At 36.6% G+C, this 16667-nt stretch overlaps 1 protein-coding gene across 2 annotated transcripts in view; it reads right to left on the reverse strand.

Moving 5' to 3' along the window:
- LOC131072039 (uncharacterized) overlaps window positions 1–16667 on the reverse strand; it is a 354982-nt gene that overhangs the window by 145752 nt on the left and 192563 nt on the right. For both annotated transcript variants that reach the window (XM_059211052.1, XM_059211051.1), the window contains one exon: window positions 11584–11657. In XM_059211052.1, coding sequence (XP_059067035.1) covers window positions 11584–11657 — 74 coding nt within the window. The remainder of the gene's footprint in view (window positions 1–11583; window positions 11658–16667) is intronic.

Here is a 16667-nt window from a genome sequence, read left to right on the forward strand (position 1 = left end):
CAAAACTACGCAAAGGGAGGGCAAATTCATGACATGATGAAGATGAAGGCGAGATAGGGACAACATAAAGAAGATTCCCAAATGTGAGAATGAAATGCAAAAATCACACGAAGGAAAATTCCCAAATGTGAAGAAGTAAAGTGAAATGTGATCAAGATGGATGATATTTTCAAAAGAGTTAAGTAAAGTTAGAAACTGGGTCACCAAGATGATACGATTTGGGAATATGAACCATCATAATCACATCAAGGCTCGGAAATGTTGAGTATCAAGATATATATGCTAAGGTGTCTCCCTATCATCATCGACCAATAAAGTGATGCCAAGTCAACATGTCTAGGTGCATTGAACCTAACTCATGAAAGCAGGGGTAAATGACATGTGGCACTATATCAAATATTATTCAATGTACCTAACCTCGTTCCTCATTGGTCTACATTCAAGGAAGGACATGTGTCCAAAATGTTGTAATTATCTTATTGGTCAATATTAAATGTATGGTGTTAGTTGTAACTAACCCTAATAAGGGTTTAGTTGTCTAAATCTCGACTGTTAATTCACAATCAATCCTGGAACTTGAATTATAATTCAAGACCTCTATATAAGGCTCAATCTTCTCATTTGTAAAGATTAATAGTTAATAGTAAGTAGTAAATAAAGTTAGGAGTTAGACTATTAGAGTAGGAGGAAAAGAAATTGTCGCCATAGCTATGATTGGAATTAACATATGACTTCATTGAAGATATGGTGGATTTTGTGTGTTGTTGAAACGTGTTGCATGTTTTCTACTTCCTGTTGTGACGTATTCACACATCACCCCATTGCAAATGGGGACCCCTACTTTTTTTTTGCTTTCTAGGTGTTTAGGGTTTGTCTGTTAGCCTTTGCATTTTGAGTGTCGCCAGGGGATCAATAGGATGGTAGGCTTTGCTTGAGCCAGAGGAGTCAGCAGGTGCTCCAGGTTAGGGTTTCTTTGAGAGTCTTCCTTAGGGCTTGGTTTTGCTCTTGTTGCTAATTGTGTCTTGCTTGGTGAGTGAGTATCATCCTTGAAGGTCTGAGTTAGGTCGAGTTGGTGAGTGATGAAGTCTGGAATGTCATCCTGATCTTCAAATGCCCTGAAATTTGCCTAAGTCTGGAATGCCCTGATCATGAAATTTGGCTATGTCTGGAATGTCTTGATCCTGAAATTTGACTAAGTCTGGAAAACTGAAGAATCCTCCAAAAACTAGATTTTGCAATATAACTCCTGGAGGTCCGAAACCACTCTCAAACATCCTGAAAGTATATATGGAATATAACTTAAAGTATAAGTCACTTATACTTAAATGTTATATTCCATAAAATGATCCTGACGGAGAGACCAAAATGTCAAATTTCGCTCCTGACCCTTCCAAAGGGTCCAAAGCGAATTTCGCTCCTGACCCTTCCAAAGGGTCACTTATACTTAAATGTTATATTCCATAAAATGATCCTGACGGAGAGACCAAAATGTCAAATTTCGCTCCTGACCCTTCCAAAGGGTCCAAAGCGAATTTCGCTCCTGACCCTTCCAAAGGGTCCAGAGCAAAATTCTCCATAGGACATTCTACTTTGACCAAAACCTAGAACTAACGCATTCCCAGGCTTGAATGAAGGCAAAAGCACTTGTTTGAATGAAGAAATGCGAAAAAATGAAGTCAGGATCATGGCCTAAGGTGAATTTCGCTGCTGACCCTTCCAAAGGGTCCAAAGTGAAAATCATATTTCCTCTATTTTTCTCCTTAGCTTGACCAAGTTTGTAGACTTTTGAGACATAATTGAGAAGGTTTGATGCAACTTTGCCTTGGAGAGGAGATTTTAGACTTTGGGATGATGGATTCTAGCCTGGGAGAGGAATTTCGCTCCTGACCCTTCCAAAGGGTCCAGAGCGAAAATCCTTATAACCCTCATTTTCCTTCCTTGTTTTGGATGGGCGTTGGTTTATTAGGCATTGTGTGTGAGTCTTGATGCGTTCTTGCCTTGAGAAGTGTTTTGAAAAGTGAGGATCTTGTCCAAAAATAGAAATTTCGCTCCTGACCCTTCCAAAGGGTCCAGAGCGAGATTCTTCATAAGTCTCATTTGCTCCCTTGTTTTGGATACCAACCTTGTTCCATGGGCGAATTTGGGAAGGAAATAACATGTCTCTGCCTTTGGAGGTGATGGAACGTAGAAATGTGAAGGATTTTGGCCAAGATTAGGAATTTCGCTCCTGACCCTTCCAAAGGGTCCAGAGCGAAAATCCTTATGCACCTCAATTTATCACTTGTCAAGACCAATTTCATAGTTCCTTAGGCATGTTTGGGGGATTTTTCACATGTTCTGACCTTAGGAGGTGAGTAAAGGTGGATGAGATGAAGATTTTAGCCAAGAATAGGAATTTTGCTCCTGACCCTTCCAAAGGGTCCAGAGCGAAATTCATTACAATCCTCATTTGCTACCTTGAATGGGCTTAAAACCTGGTTCCTCAAGTGGAAAACAATCTATATTTGCCTCCAGGAGAAGATTGAAGTTTGAAAAATGAGCAATTAAAGCCTAAATCAATATTTTCGCTCCTGACCCTTCCAAAGGGTCCAGAGCGAAAATCAACCTAAGACTCATTTCTTGCCTTATTTGACCAAATTTTGATTTGCAAGGCATTTTGAAGGGAAGAGTAGACATGTTTGGACGTTGGAAATGTTTGAAAGCCTTGAAAAAATGAAGGATTCTAGCCAAGAAGGTGAATTTCGCTCCTGACCGTTCCAAAGGGTCCAGAGCGAAATTCCTTGCAAGCCTATTCTTTTGACCTTGTTTTGGCTTAAGACCTTATCCCTTGGGTGAAGGATGATGTTTAGTTACCTCTTGAGGTGATTTTGAGTTGGAAAAAGGAAGAATCATGCCCAAATCATGATTTTCGCTCCTGACCCTTCCAAAGGGTCCGGAGCGAAAAGGAAGGGTCCAGAGCGAAAATCCTAAAAACCATCATTTCTTTCAAAATTTGAGCAAAGTCAAACCTGGACAAGCGTGAGAGAAGTCATTTGGATTGCCTTAGAGTGAATTTTGGTCGCCAAGAATGCAAATTTTGAAGCCAAATGAGAATTTCGCTCCTGACCCTTCCAAAGGGTCTAGAGCGAAATTCTTAAGATCACCCTTTTTCCTTGCAAATCAAGTCAAGATTTTGGTTTTTATGACCTGGAGAGGAGTGAGGCAAGGTGTTCTAAGTCTTGGAGGTGATGTGAAGTTGAAAGGATGGTGAAATAGCCCTAAAACAAGATTTTCGCTCTTGACCCTTCCAAAGGGTCCAAAGGGAAAATCCTAAAATCTACCTATTCCTTTCAAATTTATGCTAACCTATGCCTAGACCAAGGTAAAAGATGCCCTTGTGATTGCCCTTAAGTCGATGGTTGTCTCCAGAAGTGACGATTTTAGGCCAGAAGAGGAAATTCGCTCCTAACCCTTCCAAAGGGTCCATGGCGAAAATCCTTCAATCACCTATTTTGCCTTGCAAAATCAAGATAAACATGGGTTGGATGAGAGAAGAAAAGTGTTTCCTTGCCTTGTGAGGTGGATTGAAGTTGAAATGATGAAAAAAATGAGCTACAAACAAGAAATTCACTCCGGACCCTTCCAAAGGGTCCAGAGCAAAAACCACTAAAACCATCCTTTTCTCCAAATTTTGTGCTAAGTCAGGCCTGGACTAGGGTGAGAAAAGCTATTTGGAATGCCTTGGAAAGATGTTTGACCTTCAAAAATGTGAATTTTGAACTAAAGTTGGAATTTCGCTCCTAACCCTTCCAAAGGGTCCAGGGCGAACTTCTTATAGGGTCTGTTCCTGGAGAAAATCTTGGGCAAGTTTCATGTTAATATCTTTTTGTTGATGATTTAAGTTGAAAATGCTATGTTGAAATGAATTTATCATGTCCTTAATCATCTTTTGGTTTGTTTTAGCAGATGAAAGAAGACCAGGCCAGGACAAGGATGACCTTCTCCAGCCCATCATCAACAAGGACGGCCTTCTCCGATCCCGCATCATTAGGGATGACCTCTTCCAGTCCAGCATTTGAAGGAAAGGTACACCATCCATCCTGCACATCGAAGACAAAGGAGGTTAAAGCAAGGGTTCATTGAAGAAGCAAACAGTTCCAGAAGAGTTAACTAAAGTTAGCTTCTCAGCATCATCAAATTGAATATCTACCAAGTTGCAAGTGTCAAACAAGGTGGCATCCCAGTCATCACTCCTCCAGTCGGATTGGTCCACTTCAGCATGTCTAGATTCAATGTACCTGACTCATCATAGATGGCACTAACTTCGATGTACCTACCCCAGCTATCCATTGGTCGAATATTCTAGAGAAGACATGTGTCCAAATAATGCAATTATTTCATTGGTCAGAATTAAGTTCGTTGTAACTAACCCTAATTAGGGTTTTCATTGTAAAATCTCGGCCATTGATCTCAAATTGATCTGAGCCATTGAATTGTATTGAGGGCGCTATATAAGCCTTGGCTCCTCATTTGTAAAGGCTGATAGTTAGTCAGTAGTTAGAAGGTGAATAGTTAGCTAATAGTGAATAGTCAGTTGATAGAATAGCAATTAGAGTAGAATAGAAAGAGAAGGCAAAGATTGTTGCCAAGATGTTGTTGTAAAAGACTTGTAAAACTTCATTGAAGAAATGGTGAAATCTATGGGTCGATTCAACAATTTGCATGGTCTTTATACTTCTCAGATTTGATTTCATGTTATTAGATGAGTGGAAGAAATGTGTTTGATTGATGGTGAAATTTGTACATCCATACTACTAGTAGTTTGTTGATTGCAGACTTGCCTTGTGTAGTCAACTGGAATCATTCAGCTTGAGCTTAATTTCAATTGTCGCTTCTTCATTGACATGCATCAGCCTGATGGTGTCTATGCTTGTAGCGATGATCTGAACATCATAAAGCTTTCCTCCGAAGATTGAACTAATCTTGTGGAGATGGTCTTGGGATGTCAAAACAAGACTTAGTTAGAATTTCATCAAAGATCAATCATTGCTCGTACATTCTTAGTGTCAAAATTAGATCCTTCCCTCGCCCTCATTTTTTTTTTCTTTTTTTCAAAATCTAGGCTAGTGAAATCCTATGATTCCAACAAATCAGACGTTTAGGTCGTCAAGTGTAAGTCCCCTTGTGATTCCAGCAAAATCACATCATACCACAAAGAGCTTATCCACGAGTAGAGATCCTACATAACAGGAACCTTGAAGCTTCTCCGATTGATCCTTCTGCGATATCTTTAGCATTCGGGAGCTTTATTCGAGAGAGGATAAGGTACCTTTAGGTATTTTATTCTGTGTTTGGTCGTGTACAAAATACACATCAACACTTCCCAAGTTAGATTAATATGTGTTTACATGGAGTTGATTAGTTGAATGGAAGATATTGTCGATTCATGGTGAAACCTATATGTTCATGCCATTTGTAATTTGTTGATTGCAAATTGCAGCGCATGGTTAGTCTAAACATAATTGAAAGCTTAACTTCAATTGCCCTATGCTCATTGTTCATGGTATTGATGTGCATGAGTGATATGAAAATCATTCATGTACCCTTAGGAGATTGCACCATCTTTGTGTAGTTGTTTCCTCGTGGCAAAGCAAAGTTTGGTTTGGTTTCACTAAGTCAGCAATCATTTCTTACACTGTTAGGTGTTAGCTTAGATTTCCTTAACCTTTCATCCTTTTCTCTTTTATTTTCCATGTTAGTTTAGTGTTTCACGTTCTAGCAAAATGTAAGCCCCTTTGTGTTACCAACAAATCACATGATATACACTAAATCTATCCACAATATAAAGTCAATTGTTCACATTGTAATCCTTGGACTTGTCTTATTTGATCACATTGTTTAGCATATGAGGTTTCTTTGTTCATGAGAGGATAGAATACTTAGTATTTTATTCTGTGTTTGAAGTGTCATAAATTACACACTAATAGAATCAATTTTTTTATTTGGATAGCTTGGATAATGGAATACTCGACGAATTTTGAAAAACTCACGAGTTTTTTTGCTCGGCGAGTATTTACGCCATTAACTTGGACAAAAAATTCGCGTAGTTTTTGGGAAAAACTCGCCGAGATTTTGGCGAGCTTTTTCACAAAAACTCAGTGAGTCTCTCGCAAAAACTTGGCTACATAGAAAAAAAGAGGCCCAAACACATTAAAAAATTATCTTAATTTTTTTTTCAAGTCAGTCTCATTCTCTTCATTACAATATATACATGAAATATAACATTTAAGTATAAGAAGACTTTCAATTATATTTCATGTATATATTGGCAAGATGTTTGAGAGTGGTTTCAGATCTCTAGGAGTTATAATGCAAATTCTAGGTTTTAGAAGATCTTTTAAATTTTCAGACAATTAAATTTCAATAATCAATAGGCTCCTATCAGCCTTCTCTCGCTCTCTCTATCTCACTCACTTTATCTACCCTGAATTTTAGACCTATCTATCTCCCTATCACTCTTCGTTCATCCCCTCTCTCTACCACTCTCTATCTCACTCTCTCCTCTCTCCCCCAAGATGTAGATCTATCTCTCTACCCCTCTCTCTCTCTCACGTTCAAACCCCCATGACAAGTGCTACCCTCAACCTCATTTTGGCGAGGTGGAGGAGCCACATCAGACTCCTAGGACTAGACTCTTTAGTTCAATCTCTCCCCTAGTATTCACTAGAGCTGGGAAGAGGAAGATGCAAAATGTTTTGATGTAGTATTTACTTTTGGTTTTACAAAAACAATTTGCTATTTCACTTTGTTTCAATCTATCAAACGTCAGTATTCCACAAGAGGATCCCATTTTGTACCCAATTTGCATTTAAATCAATCAAATATATCTAGACTCAGCTTGTTTCTTATGTGTACTCATTTATTGACTCATTGGATGCATTTCCTCATTGAATTTTGCAAAAAAATGCATTTCTAATTAGATTTAAGTAATTTTTTTAAGTTGTCGAGTTTTTTGCCAAGTTTTTGTTGAATTTTTGTTGAGTTTTCTTTGGGCCTTGGCGAGTTTTTTCTTTTGGCAAGCAGTTCAATTATGAACTGATGATGTTAATACATATGAAAGGAAAAATTTTGTCACGTAGTGAGTAAAGTGACTTTGATAAAATTGATTTAGCTTTGCAAGAATTGAGGGATCTATTGTGCTTCGCACAGTACACCCCATCCTTGATGGGGACCCCTCTGGTTTGGCCTGCCCGTGAGGGGGAAAGAAGAGCGTTGTGTTTCGATTCCAAGGACATATCGAACTTTCCAAATCCATTGAATAATCCTGAAATTCGTAAGACAAGTAGGGGGTAAATAAAATTTGGTGGTTTTAAGTCATTTCGCAAGAAGAGAGCTCGAATCATAACCAAAATCGCACAAATTTGCTTGCAATCCCGAATTTCTCCTTGCAGAAAGAGCGAACGAAGCCCTACTCATCGCACTCCACACTTGAAATGGGAGAAAATCGCAATTCTTTTTTTAGATCCCCGCATTTTGACAAAATCGCGCATTTTACTTACAATGCTCAAAAATAATTAAGGACGAGATGTGAATCAGAGGTCGAGTATTTCTTTCAATATAGCCGAGTTTTGAAGGGTAAGCAAAGATCTAAGGATTGCTCATTTTTGCTTAAAAATCCAGAGCACAATGAAAATCGCACAAAGCAACTAATATGGCCGAATTTCATTAAGTGAAAAAGCAATAGAAAAGTCGCTCGAATTCCCCAAAACTCCTGAATTTCATATTAAAGGAGGGATGTTTGAAACCAATAAAGAAAAGGCGTGCATCCTATCCAAAATTCCCGAATTTGGTAAGGAGGGCGATATTAAAGTCAAAGTGAAAATAGGGGGTTCGACATCTTACAATGCCTTCACAAAGGCCGAATTTTACCTAGTTAAGGGGGCCTTGCCTTTTAAGCAGTTTAAAATTCAAAAAAAAATAAGGGTCAATTTTGAATGATTTTGGTTAAATTTAGAAAATTCTTTGCGAACACCTCTCAAATTGACCCTAATTAGCTGATTTTTTCTTTTAATCAGGTGAAGTGAAGTTTGAATGTTGTAAGGGGCGTAACAAAAGTTAGGTGATTTTCACAAACTAAAAGTTGCACATTCTATGCAAAATTGTCGAGTTCATTAAAGAAGGGGAGCGTTTAAAAGACCAAGTGAAAATCGCACATTTTTGCCTAAAACCCTAATTTCTCCCTTAGCGCAAAATGATGAAATGTAAAAGACAAAAGAGGGGATCCAACATTTATTTTAAAAGTGCATATTTTTATTTTCCCCTTTGAGCCTTGAAAATTTTAATATTTGTTAAAATCATTTATTTAATTTTTTCAAAGTGATTAATTCAAGTCAAAATCGATTGTTTGCAGATCTACGATGCTAGGAAAGCTAAGGCGTCGACTAGAAGCTCAAATCGGAGAACTAATCGCAATCAAAGCCTAAAAAGCGAGGATGCAAGAACGTAGGATCAAAACGACAAGGCACGGAGATACGCGTCACCACCGAACAACAAGCTGAAGTCCACCAACGAAATTAAAAATAGAAGAACACGCAAAATGCTACAGGTGTATGCATTCTCAAAAATACATAGCTGGAATTAATTCCAAAAAATCAGTTTAAAACTAAACTGCTTTATTGTAAAAGGACTGTCTGTGGGCCCCGTTCGAGACATTTTAAAATGAAGGGACACAGGTTAGTTATTTCCAACTACCATATTGACTAAATTGATGCCAAATAGTGGTCGGTAGCTGGAAAAGTGGTGGGAGGATAACTGAAGAGTAACTAGGTATGGGTTAAAGCTGCCAAATTCTAGAAGGCAGAGTAGGACCCTTGGATGTAGTCAATCCTGACCTTTGATTCAAATTGTAAAATCTATAAAAGGCAGGATGCCTCTCATTGTAAAGAGTTAGAATTTTAGAAGTTAGATTGTTAGGTGTTAGAAGGTTAGATTTCAGTGGTTAGATTTTTAGACTCTTAAGGGTTAGAATTAGTTATATTTTTAGGAGTAGAATAGAACTGTTGCGGAAATTGTTGTAATAGCAGTTAAAATCAATATATGAACATTGATTTGGTGTTTGTTATTTTAGTTTTATTTTGTTTGCACGGTTTCCTTCCAGTTAGTTAGAACTTAGAAGTAGAGTTCAATGATTTCAATGGTAAAACGTGGGGGGTATTTGATGCATTTCAGGTTCATACCATTGGGGGCCTGTTGATTGTAGTTCAGTGTCCATGGTTAGTCTGAACCTTACCTGTGCTTAGTTCAATTGTATGTATTCGTTTTAGGCTGCGCCAGAGTTGGGTGCCTAAATGAGTATCTCCGATCTGAAAATCCTTCATCCCCTTGGAGATTGCACTATTCTTGTCGAGTTGTGAGGGTGTCTCTGGTGAAACAAGAATCGGTTTGTGGAAATTTGTCTACCCATAGCACTAGTCATTCCTATCATTGCACTTAGGATCCCTAAACCCTTATCTTTTGATTTGATCTGCCAGTCTGAAAATTGCACAATCGTTAGATGCAGACTAGCTTGTTGCAAACATAAAGCCCCTTGTGTTTCCAGCAAAACACATCAAACCACTAAGTTATCCCACAGTCATGACCTGACATTTGGAACCTTGAGGTTGTCCCTTTTGATCAACTAAAACAGCATTAGGGATTCCTTACACAAGAGAGGATAGGATAATTAGCAACATTCTATTCTGTGTTGGCCAAAGAGAGTTGGTTATCTGACTTTAGCAACATCAACAAGATCACTTTATGATTGTGCATACACCCTCTAGACATCAACTAAAGAAGAGCATGAATCTACTTGTGTTTTGACACCCTAATCTTATGATGATGATTCCTCTATTGTGCATGATGATGATGTTGTCCTAAGGGAAGAAGATGATTCTACTCACTACTATGATAATCACGCCTTGATTGAATTTGATGTTGACCTAGCTTCAAAAAATGGTTGTGTGAAAAAGATGGCATAGAGGTAGCTGATTTTGGGAAGCCTAGTTGTGGATATAAATCAGAAAATTTGTATGAAGATGATGGAACCCATGGGTCCCATCATTTGGCAAGGCAATTGAAATTCAATGAAGACATATTACTGCAGCCCTAACCCATCTTGATAAAACTCATAAGTTGATGGCAGATTATTGTTGATGGGATCCTAGGACACACAAGAACTTTGAAGGAGAACTATCTCTTGCAGACTCACAGGTACTCAGAGAAGCCTTGGTGGTAATGAAATTAAATTACCTACATGTACTTTCAGACAGAGATCGTCTTCTCAAGCTTGATGAGATATAATTACATGCACTAAGAGCGAAAAAAGATGAAGTTGATAAGATTACCTGTGAGCTGAATGTCACTATGGATTCCTTGAAGAACACTCAAATGACCCTTCAGGAACCAGAAATTTGGGTTGATGAACTTTGTTGGGAGATGAGCTTGGCACATTATTCAACATTCACAGCAGAAATTCAGTCATCTATGGCAGTCATAAAACATGAGGATAATAGTGCTGTGAAGTTTTCTATTGTTGACAATCAAGATTTGAGGGAAGAGTTTCTTATGATGGTCAAGCACAAGGAGCACTCAGATTTGCATGGAAATAAGGAAAGGTATGATTCAGGAATTTATGTTTGTACACATAGTTTGCATCATGGAGATCATGAGTCACCCCTTTTGGAGAACTCGGCTCTCAACAAACTTGGTTTTTGGCAAACATGGCATTCAGCGAACTTGGAATTTGACAAAATAAGACAACAGTGAACTAAGCCATCGGTGAGCTAAGCCGTGTAAAAACTGAGTTATCAATAAACTGAGTCGTAGGTGAACCAAGTGGTTCACAAACCTATGAGACCAACAAAACTCCATAACCTGACCAATAGTTAGAGCCAATTTTCATCAAAGTTAAACCTCGAAATACCCATTAAACCATTTAGAAGATGGCACCTTCATTTTGGCTGAATTCATCCTACAAATGTCTTCTAAACCAAACATCAAAAACCAACTTAAACACGCCCAAAACTGAACTAGAAAAGAAAAATGAACCTGATTTTTTTTCAGTTGATGCTTACTAGTGCACACAGATGCACCTACAACACGTTGTACCAAGTCTTCAATTTAATTTATCACAATGTTCATTTTTATGTGTTAACCTATTCAATATATGTGCACTTGCATTGTTTAGTCTATGTTAACTAAATAGTCCAAGCCTCTAAAATTAGGATTAATATTCAGTCAAGAAACATAAATTTATTTGCCTCGTGTTCAAAGAGCATCTTACTCTTCTTCAACAAGAAAACACAGAAAGATACAAATTTAAATTTTATTTACCCTAAATATGAAATCCAAAGAGAAACATTCTTAAGATTGTAAATTATAAGTACATATTGTTCATACTCATAGTAGCTTGATTGTTTTTTTAGAGGGAGCTTTCCCTTCTAATTCGAATGGAAATTCTATTAAATATTTGTTCCGTTTTGTGTTGCATTGAAAGGTGCAAATTAAAACATTAATAAAACACAAAAGGAATCCAGGGAAAAAAATAAAAGGAAAGGTATCTTATACCTAAAGGCACAAAATGCACAACCATAGCTGCATATATTTGTATAGTTGATATTACGATTCACAACATAAGTTACCTGCAAGGAAGCATTCCTCTCATCATTTTATTTATATATTGATTGATAGAGATCATAAACAAACTAAAACAAGTTTACAAAAAGAATAGATCATTTAAGTGCATAGAGCTATCAAACAACAAGGAATCTTTCTCTAGACAAGAAATATTTGAAATGAAAACACACCAAGATCACAAAAAGAACCAACTCTCACACCAACATTAATAACAATAATTTTTTACATAAAACTCAAAGTAAATATGTTGTAGTAATCCTTTGAATCATTAGATGTTTAATCTTGCGAAAAAATGCCCTAAATAAGTATACACAACAATCAAGAGGATTAATGTCAGCTGCAAATCCCTTTCCCGCATAGATCATATATGTTCCTATAAATTTTTTATAGAATTCACCTCAAGCTATTTAGAGTTGTACAATTTATAATTGCTCATTAGCAACTCCCCTTCAACATATAAAATTGTGTTCATATTTAATATGGATTATATAATAACTAACACTATATAATCATTTCTTAAGCTTGAAACTAGTACCAAAGCATAAGAAGATAAAACTCTCAAGTAATATTGAAACGCCAACGAACTAAAGCAACACAAAGAGAGATTACTTTGATAGGATGAAATATCCCCTGCAGTTGATAGACTGAAAATGCAAGGAATATTTCCTAACAGTTGGCTGTGAAACTGCGTGTTATGCTGATGGGCTGTCTCAGAGTTTTCAAACTTCTTGAGGAGGTGTTAACCATAAATATTTATCAATGAATGACTAGTAACCAACTTCCTAATGATAGAATGATTGTCTAGGACGGTTATGCAACTAGTTTACACCAATTTGGACAAATAAACATATTCCTACAGCTAGCTGTCATTTCATCAAACATTTGCCATGAAACCTTCAGACATTCATACAATTGAAATGCAACCTTATTTCTCCTTTTTATTCAAATGATAATGATCAAATAAGTTCATACAACATCCTCTCTAATAACCAAGCTCTTATCATTCATTACTCAGAAAATTCTGAGGACATTTGTCAGCCATGAACATTAACCAACTATCTGAAAAATACATGAAAATGGTGCCAAAAGAACCTTATTGGGATCACCTAATTTTGTATTTGAAGAAGCAAGCAATACCACTAGCCTTTGAGCCTTCCTTGGTCAAATTCGAACTTCCTCCTCAGTTCGCCCCTGCTGCAGATATAATGTCAGATAATTATTGATCTCTAGCTCCAAACTTCTCTTTTCAATTCCAAATGGATTGCTGCCTCCTCCCAATCAAAGTGCTTTTACCCAAGGCTGAATTCGAAGCAAAGATAGGCAATTAGGAGCAAAATCGTGAGGAATTAGATGACTGGTTCGAGTTGCTCTCAGATCTGATTTGGCACTCTCCTCATTTTATTATTCCCTTCAAATACACCCAAAAGGGATCGCCTTATACTTCCAAATTTAGCGTTGTCCTCCAAGGTTTGTTATGACGCTTCAATGATGAAATAAGAGCAAAATCAAGGGTATGAGAGGTCTGATACAGTTTGACTTCAGATCCACCAAATCCTACTTATTTGCCCTTCCAAATGCTTCTGAATTAATCGCCTAAAGTCCTCAGGCCCATAGTTGAACTACTCGCGACTCGGCTCGACTCACCAAGCCCCTGGGAAAAAAACTCAGGGAAAACTAGGGAAAAACTCGGAAAAAACTCGGCAACTTAAAAACACACTTAAACTTAGTAAAAAATGCATTTTTTTGCAAAATTTAAGGGGAAGATGCATCCAATGAGTCAATAAATGATAACACAAAAGAAACAAGCTGATTCTAGATATATTTAAATGCAAAGTGTCTACAAAATCGCATCCTCATGAGGAATGCTGATGGCTGGAAGCAAAATAGTAAATAGTTTTTGTAAAAACAAAAGTAAATACATCATTAGAAATTACAATTACAACTTCCTCTTCCCAGCTCTAGCTAAAACTATTTACTATTCCTCTTCCTCTTCCCAGTTCTGAGGGTGAGAAAAAGTGGGGTAGAGAGACAGGTCTAGATCTTGGTGGAGATCTACAAACGCGCAATATTTGAAATTTCATCATTCATACTGATAGTTTCAAACTTTCAACTCTAAAATGTATAATACCAACATTTCTTCAATGCTAATTATGTTGTTATATGGAGCCTAATCAAACTCGGATGTTAAATTTTCCCTACTTCCATTAGCGCAGTTTCCCGCTATATTTTTCGATGGGGTTTGGGGGCAACGCCCCCAAGTTGGGGTCAAGGGGCAGTGCCCCTTGCGTGCTCCCTTGTGTGTTATAAAGTATAAGAAAGGAAAAAGACATATTGAAATGCCACTTAAATGTTATATTTCATGTGTATATTCTGATGAAGAGAATGAAACTAACCTGAAAAAACAAAAAATGATTATTTTTTGACATGTTTGGGCCTCTTTTTTTAGTCTAGCCGAGTTTTTTAATGAAACTTGCCGAGTTTTTGCAAAAAACTCGGCGATTACTCGGCGAGTTTTTGAAGCTCGCCGAGTACTCTATGAGTGTGCCATCTATGCTCAGGCCTATCGTTGTCTTCCAATGAATAATATGATGCTACAGCAAGGTAATAATAGCAAAGTCGTGGAGTATGAGGATGAAACCCGATTTGTTTCAGACCTACATTATAACCAGCAATTTCCCAATTTCACCTTCAATTCATCTTCAATGAAATTGCCTTCCTTCTCTAATATGAATCGATGCACCAAGAACATCCAATATGATAAGCTGAATTTACCATGAACCTCACTACAATGTAGATACAACAAAACTCATTAGGCATAGGCACAATATGGAAGACTAAGTTATCTCCCACTCTCAGCTGCAACCCCTTGGAAGATCTTTCAATCCCTCGGTTATGCTATCAATGGGAGTTTTCGTTCGCAAAGATGAAGATCTGCAGAAACCCATCGGTTCCACAAAACCCGATCAATATCAAAATTAATTACCCAAGCTACTTTGAAGCTTCAACTAGATCTTCCTTTATACTTTTTTTACATCCATCTCTAGAAGCTTCGTGACTTTATGATATAATATTTAATTAAGTCACTTTATTAAATTAATTAAATATGAAGTCATCTTTTTATTTTTAATTTATTTGATAACTTTATAAATAATTAACTTAATACCATTAATTAAATAATTAATTAAGCTGTCCATGAAAAATAATAATAATTTGGACAACTTAACTAATTAAATTAATTAATTAATTCCTCTCCAAAAATGGGGACATTACATAGGATGTTGCAAGCAAGATTTCAAATCAACGATGATGGACAATGTAAGTCTTGCTGATGTGTTTATGTGACACTATGCAACGGAGAATAAAATACCAAGTATTTTACCCTTTCTTGAACAAAATCTTCTAGGATGCTAAATTTTGTAATCAACCAAGACAACTCCAAGGATTCTATTGTCAAGTCTTGACTTTCTTCATGGATAGACTCTGTATATTTGATGTGATATTGCTGGAATCACAAGGGGACTTACATTTTACTTGAACTTTGAACTTTGTTGGAACGTGAAATTTGCTTAACTTGGAGAACAAATAGCAAAAGGAATTAAGGGTTGAAAAAATAATCTAATCCTAAGATCAAATCATAACAATGGATGATGTTTGGATGGACACATTCCTTAAACTAAGCTTTGCTTTGCCATGCTAGGAACAACTTCACAAAACTAGTGCAATCTTCTAAGGATAATAAAGGTTTTCATATCATGAACATGTTATCACTAGAACCTACACCCCTATTTGCTAAGCTATCAACTCAACAGGCTTGTGACACATGGGAACACTCCTAGGCCTGTGGGTTGCCTAAAACTTGGAGTGAACCTCTAGAGAAAGCTGGTTCTTAGCTGGTTATCACCTAATTAATCTACCCTAATGACTTGGCTGAGAAAAGAGAAGAAGGAGAACATAAAAATGAACCTACTGCTTAAGGTGATGCACCAAAATGATAATCTGAGATTCACAACAAATAACACACAATAAAGCCAACAATGAAAGGTTCTCCTACACAACCCAATAATTATAATTTCTGCATCAACAATTCATACAAAAGGTTACAAATTACAGTCTCAAGAGGAAAAAACACTCTTTCTCACAACCTAAGGCTGCTATTTCACACACAAAGATTATAACCTACAAATAATTATACTTTTGCATAAGATCCCCACATAAAAATACATTTTTAAGGACAAAGAATGTCACAAAAAGACTGTACTAACATTAAGGACACAATACCAGAAGAAAATGGGAAGGTATGAACTGATTATTACTGCAAAAAGGTGTTACAATGTTGTCAAAATCTCTAAAACTAAGTTACAAACTCCTTCCTTTCTGCAGAGAGAACTCTAAAAGTTATAGGCTGCCAAAAGATGAACAGAAAAGAACCCCTATAATGAAGACTAAAGGAGGTATATATGCTTTCCAAAAAGCAGATAATGAATAAAATATCCCCACTTCTCTTGGGTGAGCAGAAACATAAAGCCCACTTTTCAGGCCCTAAAACAAGTCTGAAAGGGAACAAACTTGAGCAAAAGTCAAGGCAACCCATGCCTTGCCATAAAAGCTCCTAAATGCATCATAAATGGCCCCAAAATATCTCCTAACAAGCCTGCAAGCCTACATCAATGCAAAAAATATTTTTGACCTTCTAATAAATGCAAATAAATATCTCATAAAGTGATTTAAAATTTATCACTTAATTAAACATTTGTTTCGCTTCATTTTTACATTTAAAGTCAAGATTTAATAATAAAGTTATTTACTAAAGTGATAAATTAACTAGTTCACTTTAATAAGTAATTTTATTATTTTTATAATAATAAAATATTCATAAATGTAATAAGAAAACATATTTAATAAAGTGATTTAATTTATCACTTTAATAAACATTTTTCTTACTTCATTTATGATTTTTTTGACTTTAAATGATAAAATTGAAATAAGACAAGGGTTTAATTAAGTGATAATTTTCA

This window comes from Cryptomeria japonica, chromosome 9, assembly GCF_030272615.1.
Source record: "Cryptomeria japonica chromosome 9, Sugi_1.0, whole genome shotgun sequence".
NCBI classification, from domain to species: domain Eukaryota; kingdom Viridiplantae; phylum Streptophyta; class Pinopsida; order Cupressales; family Cupressaceae; genus Cryptomeria; species Cryptomeria japonica.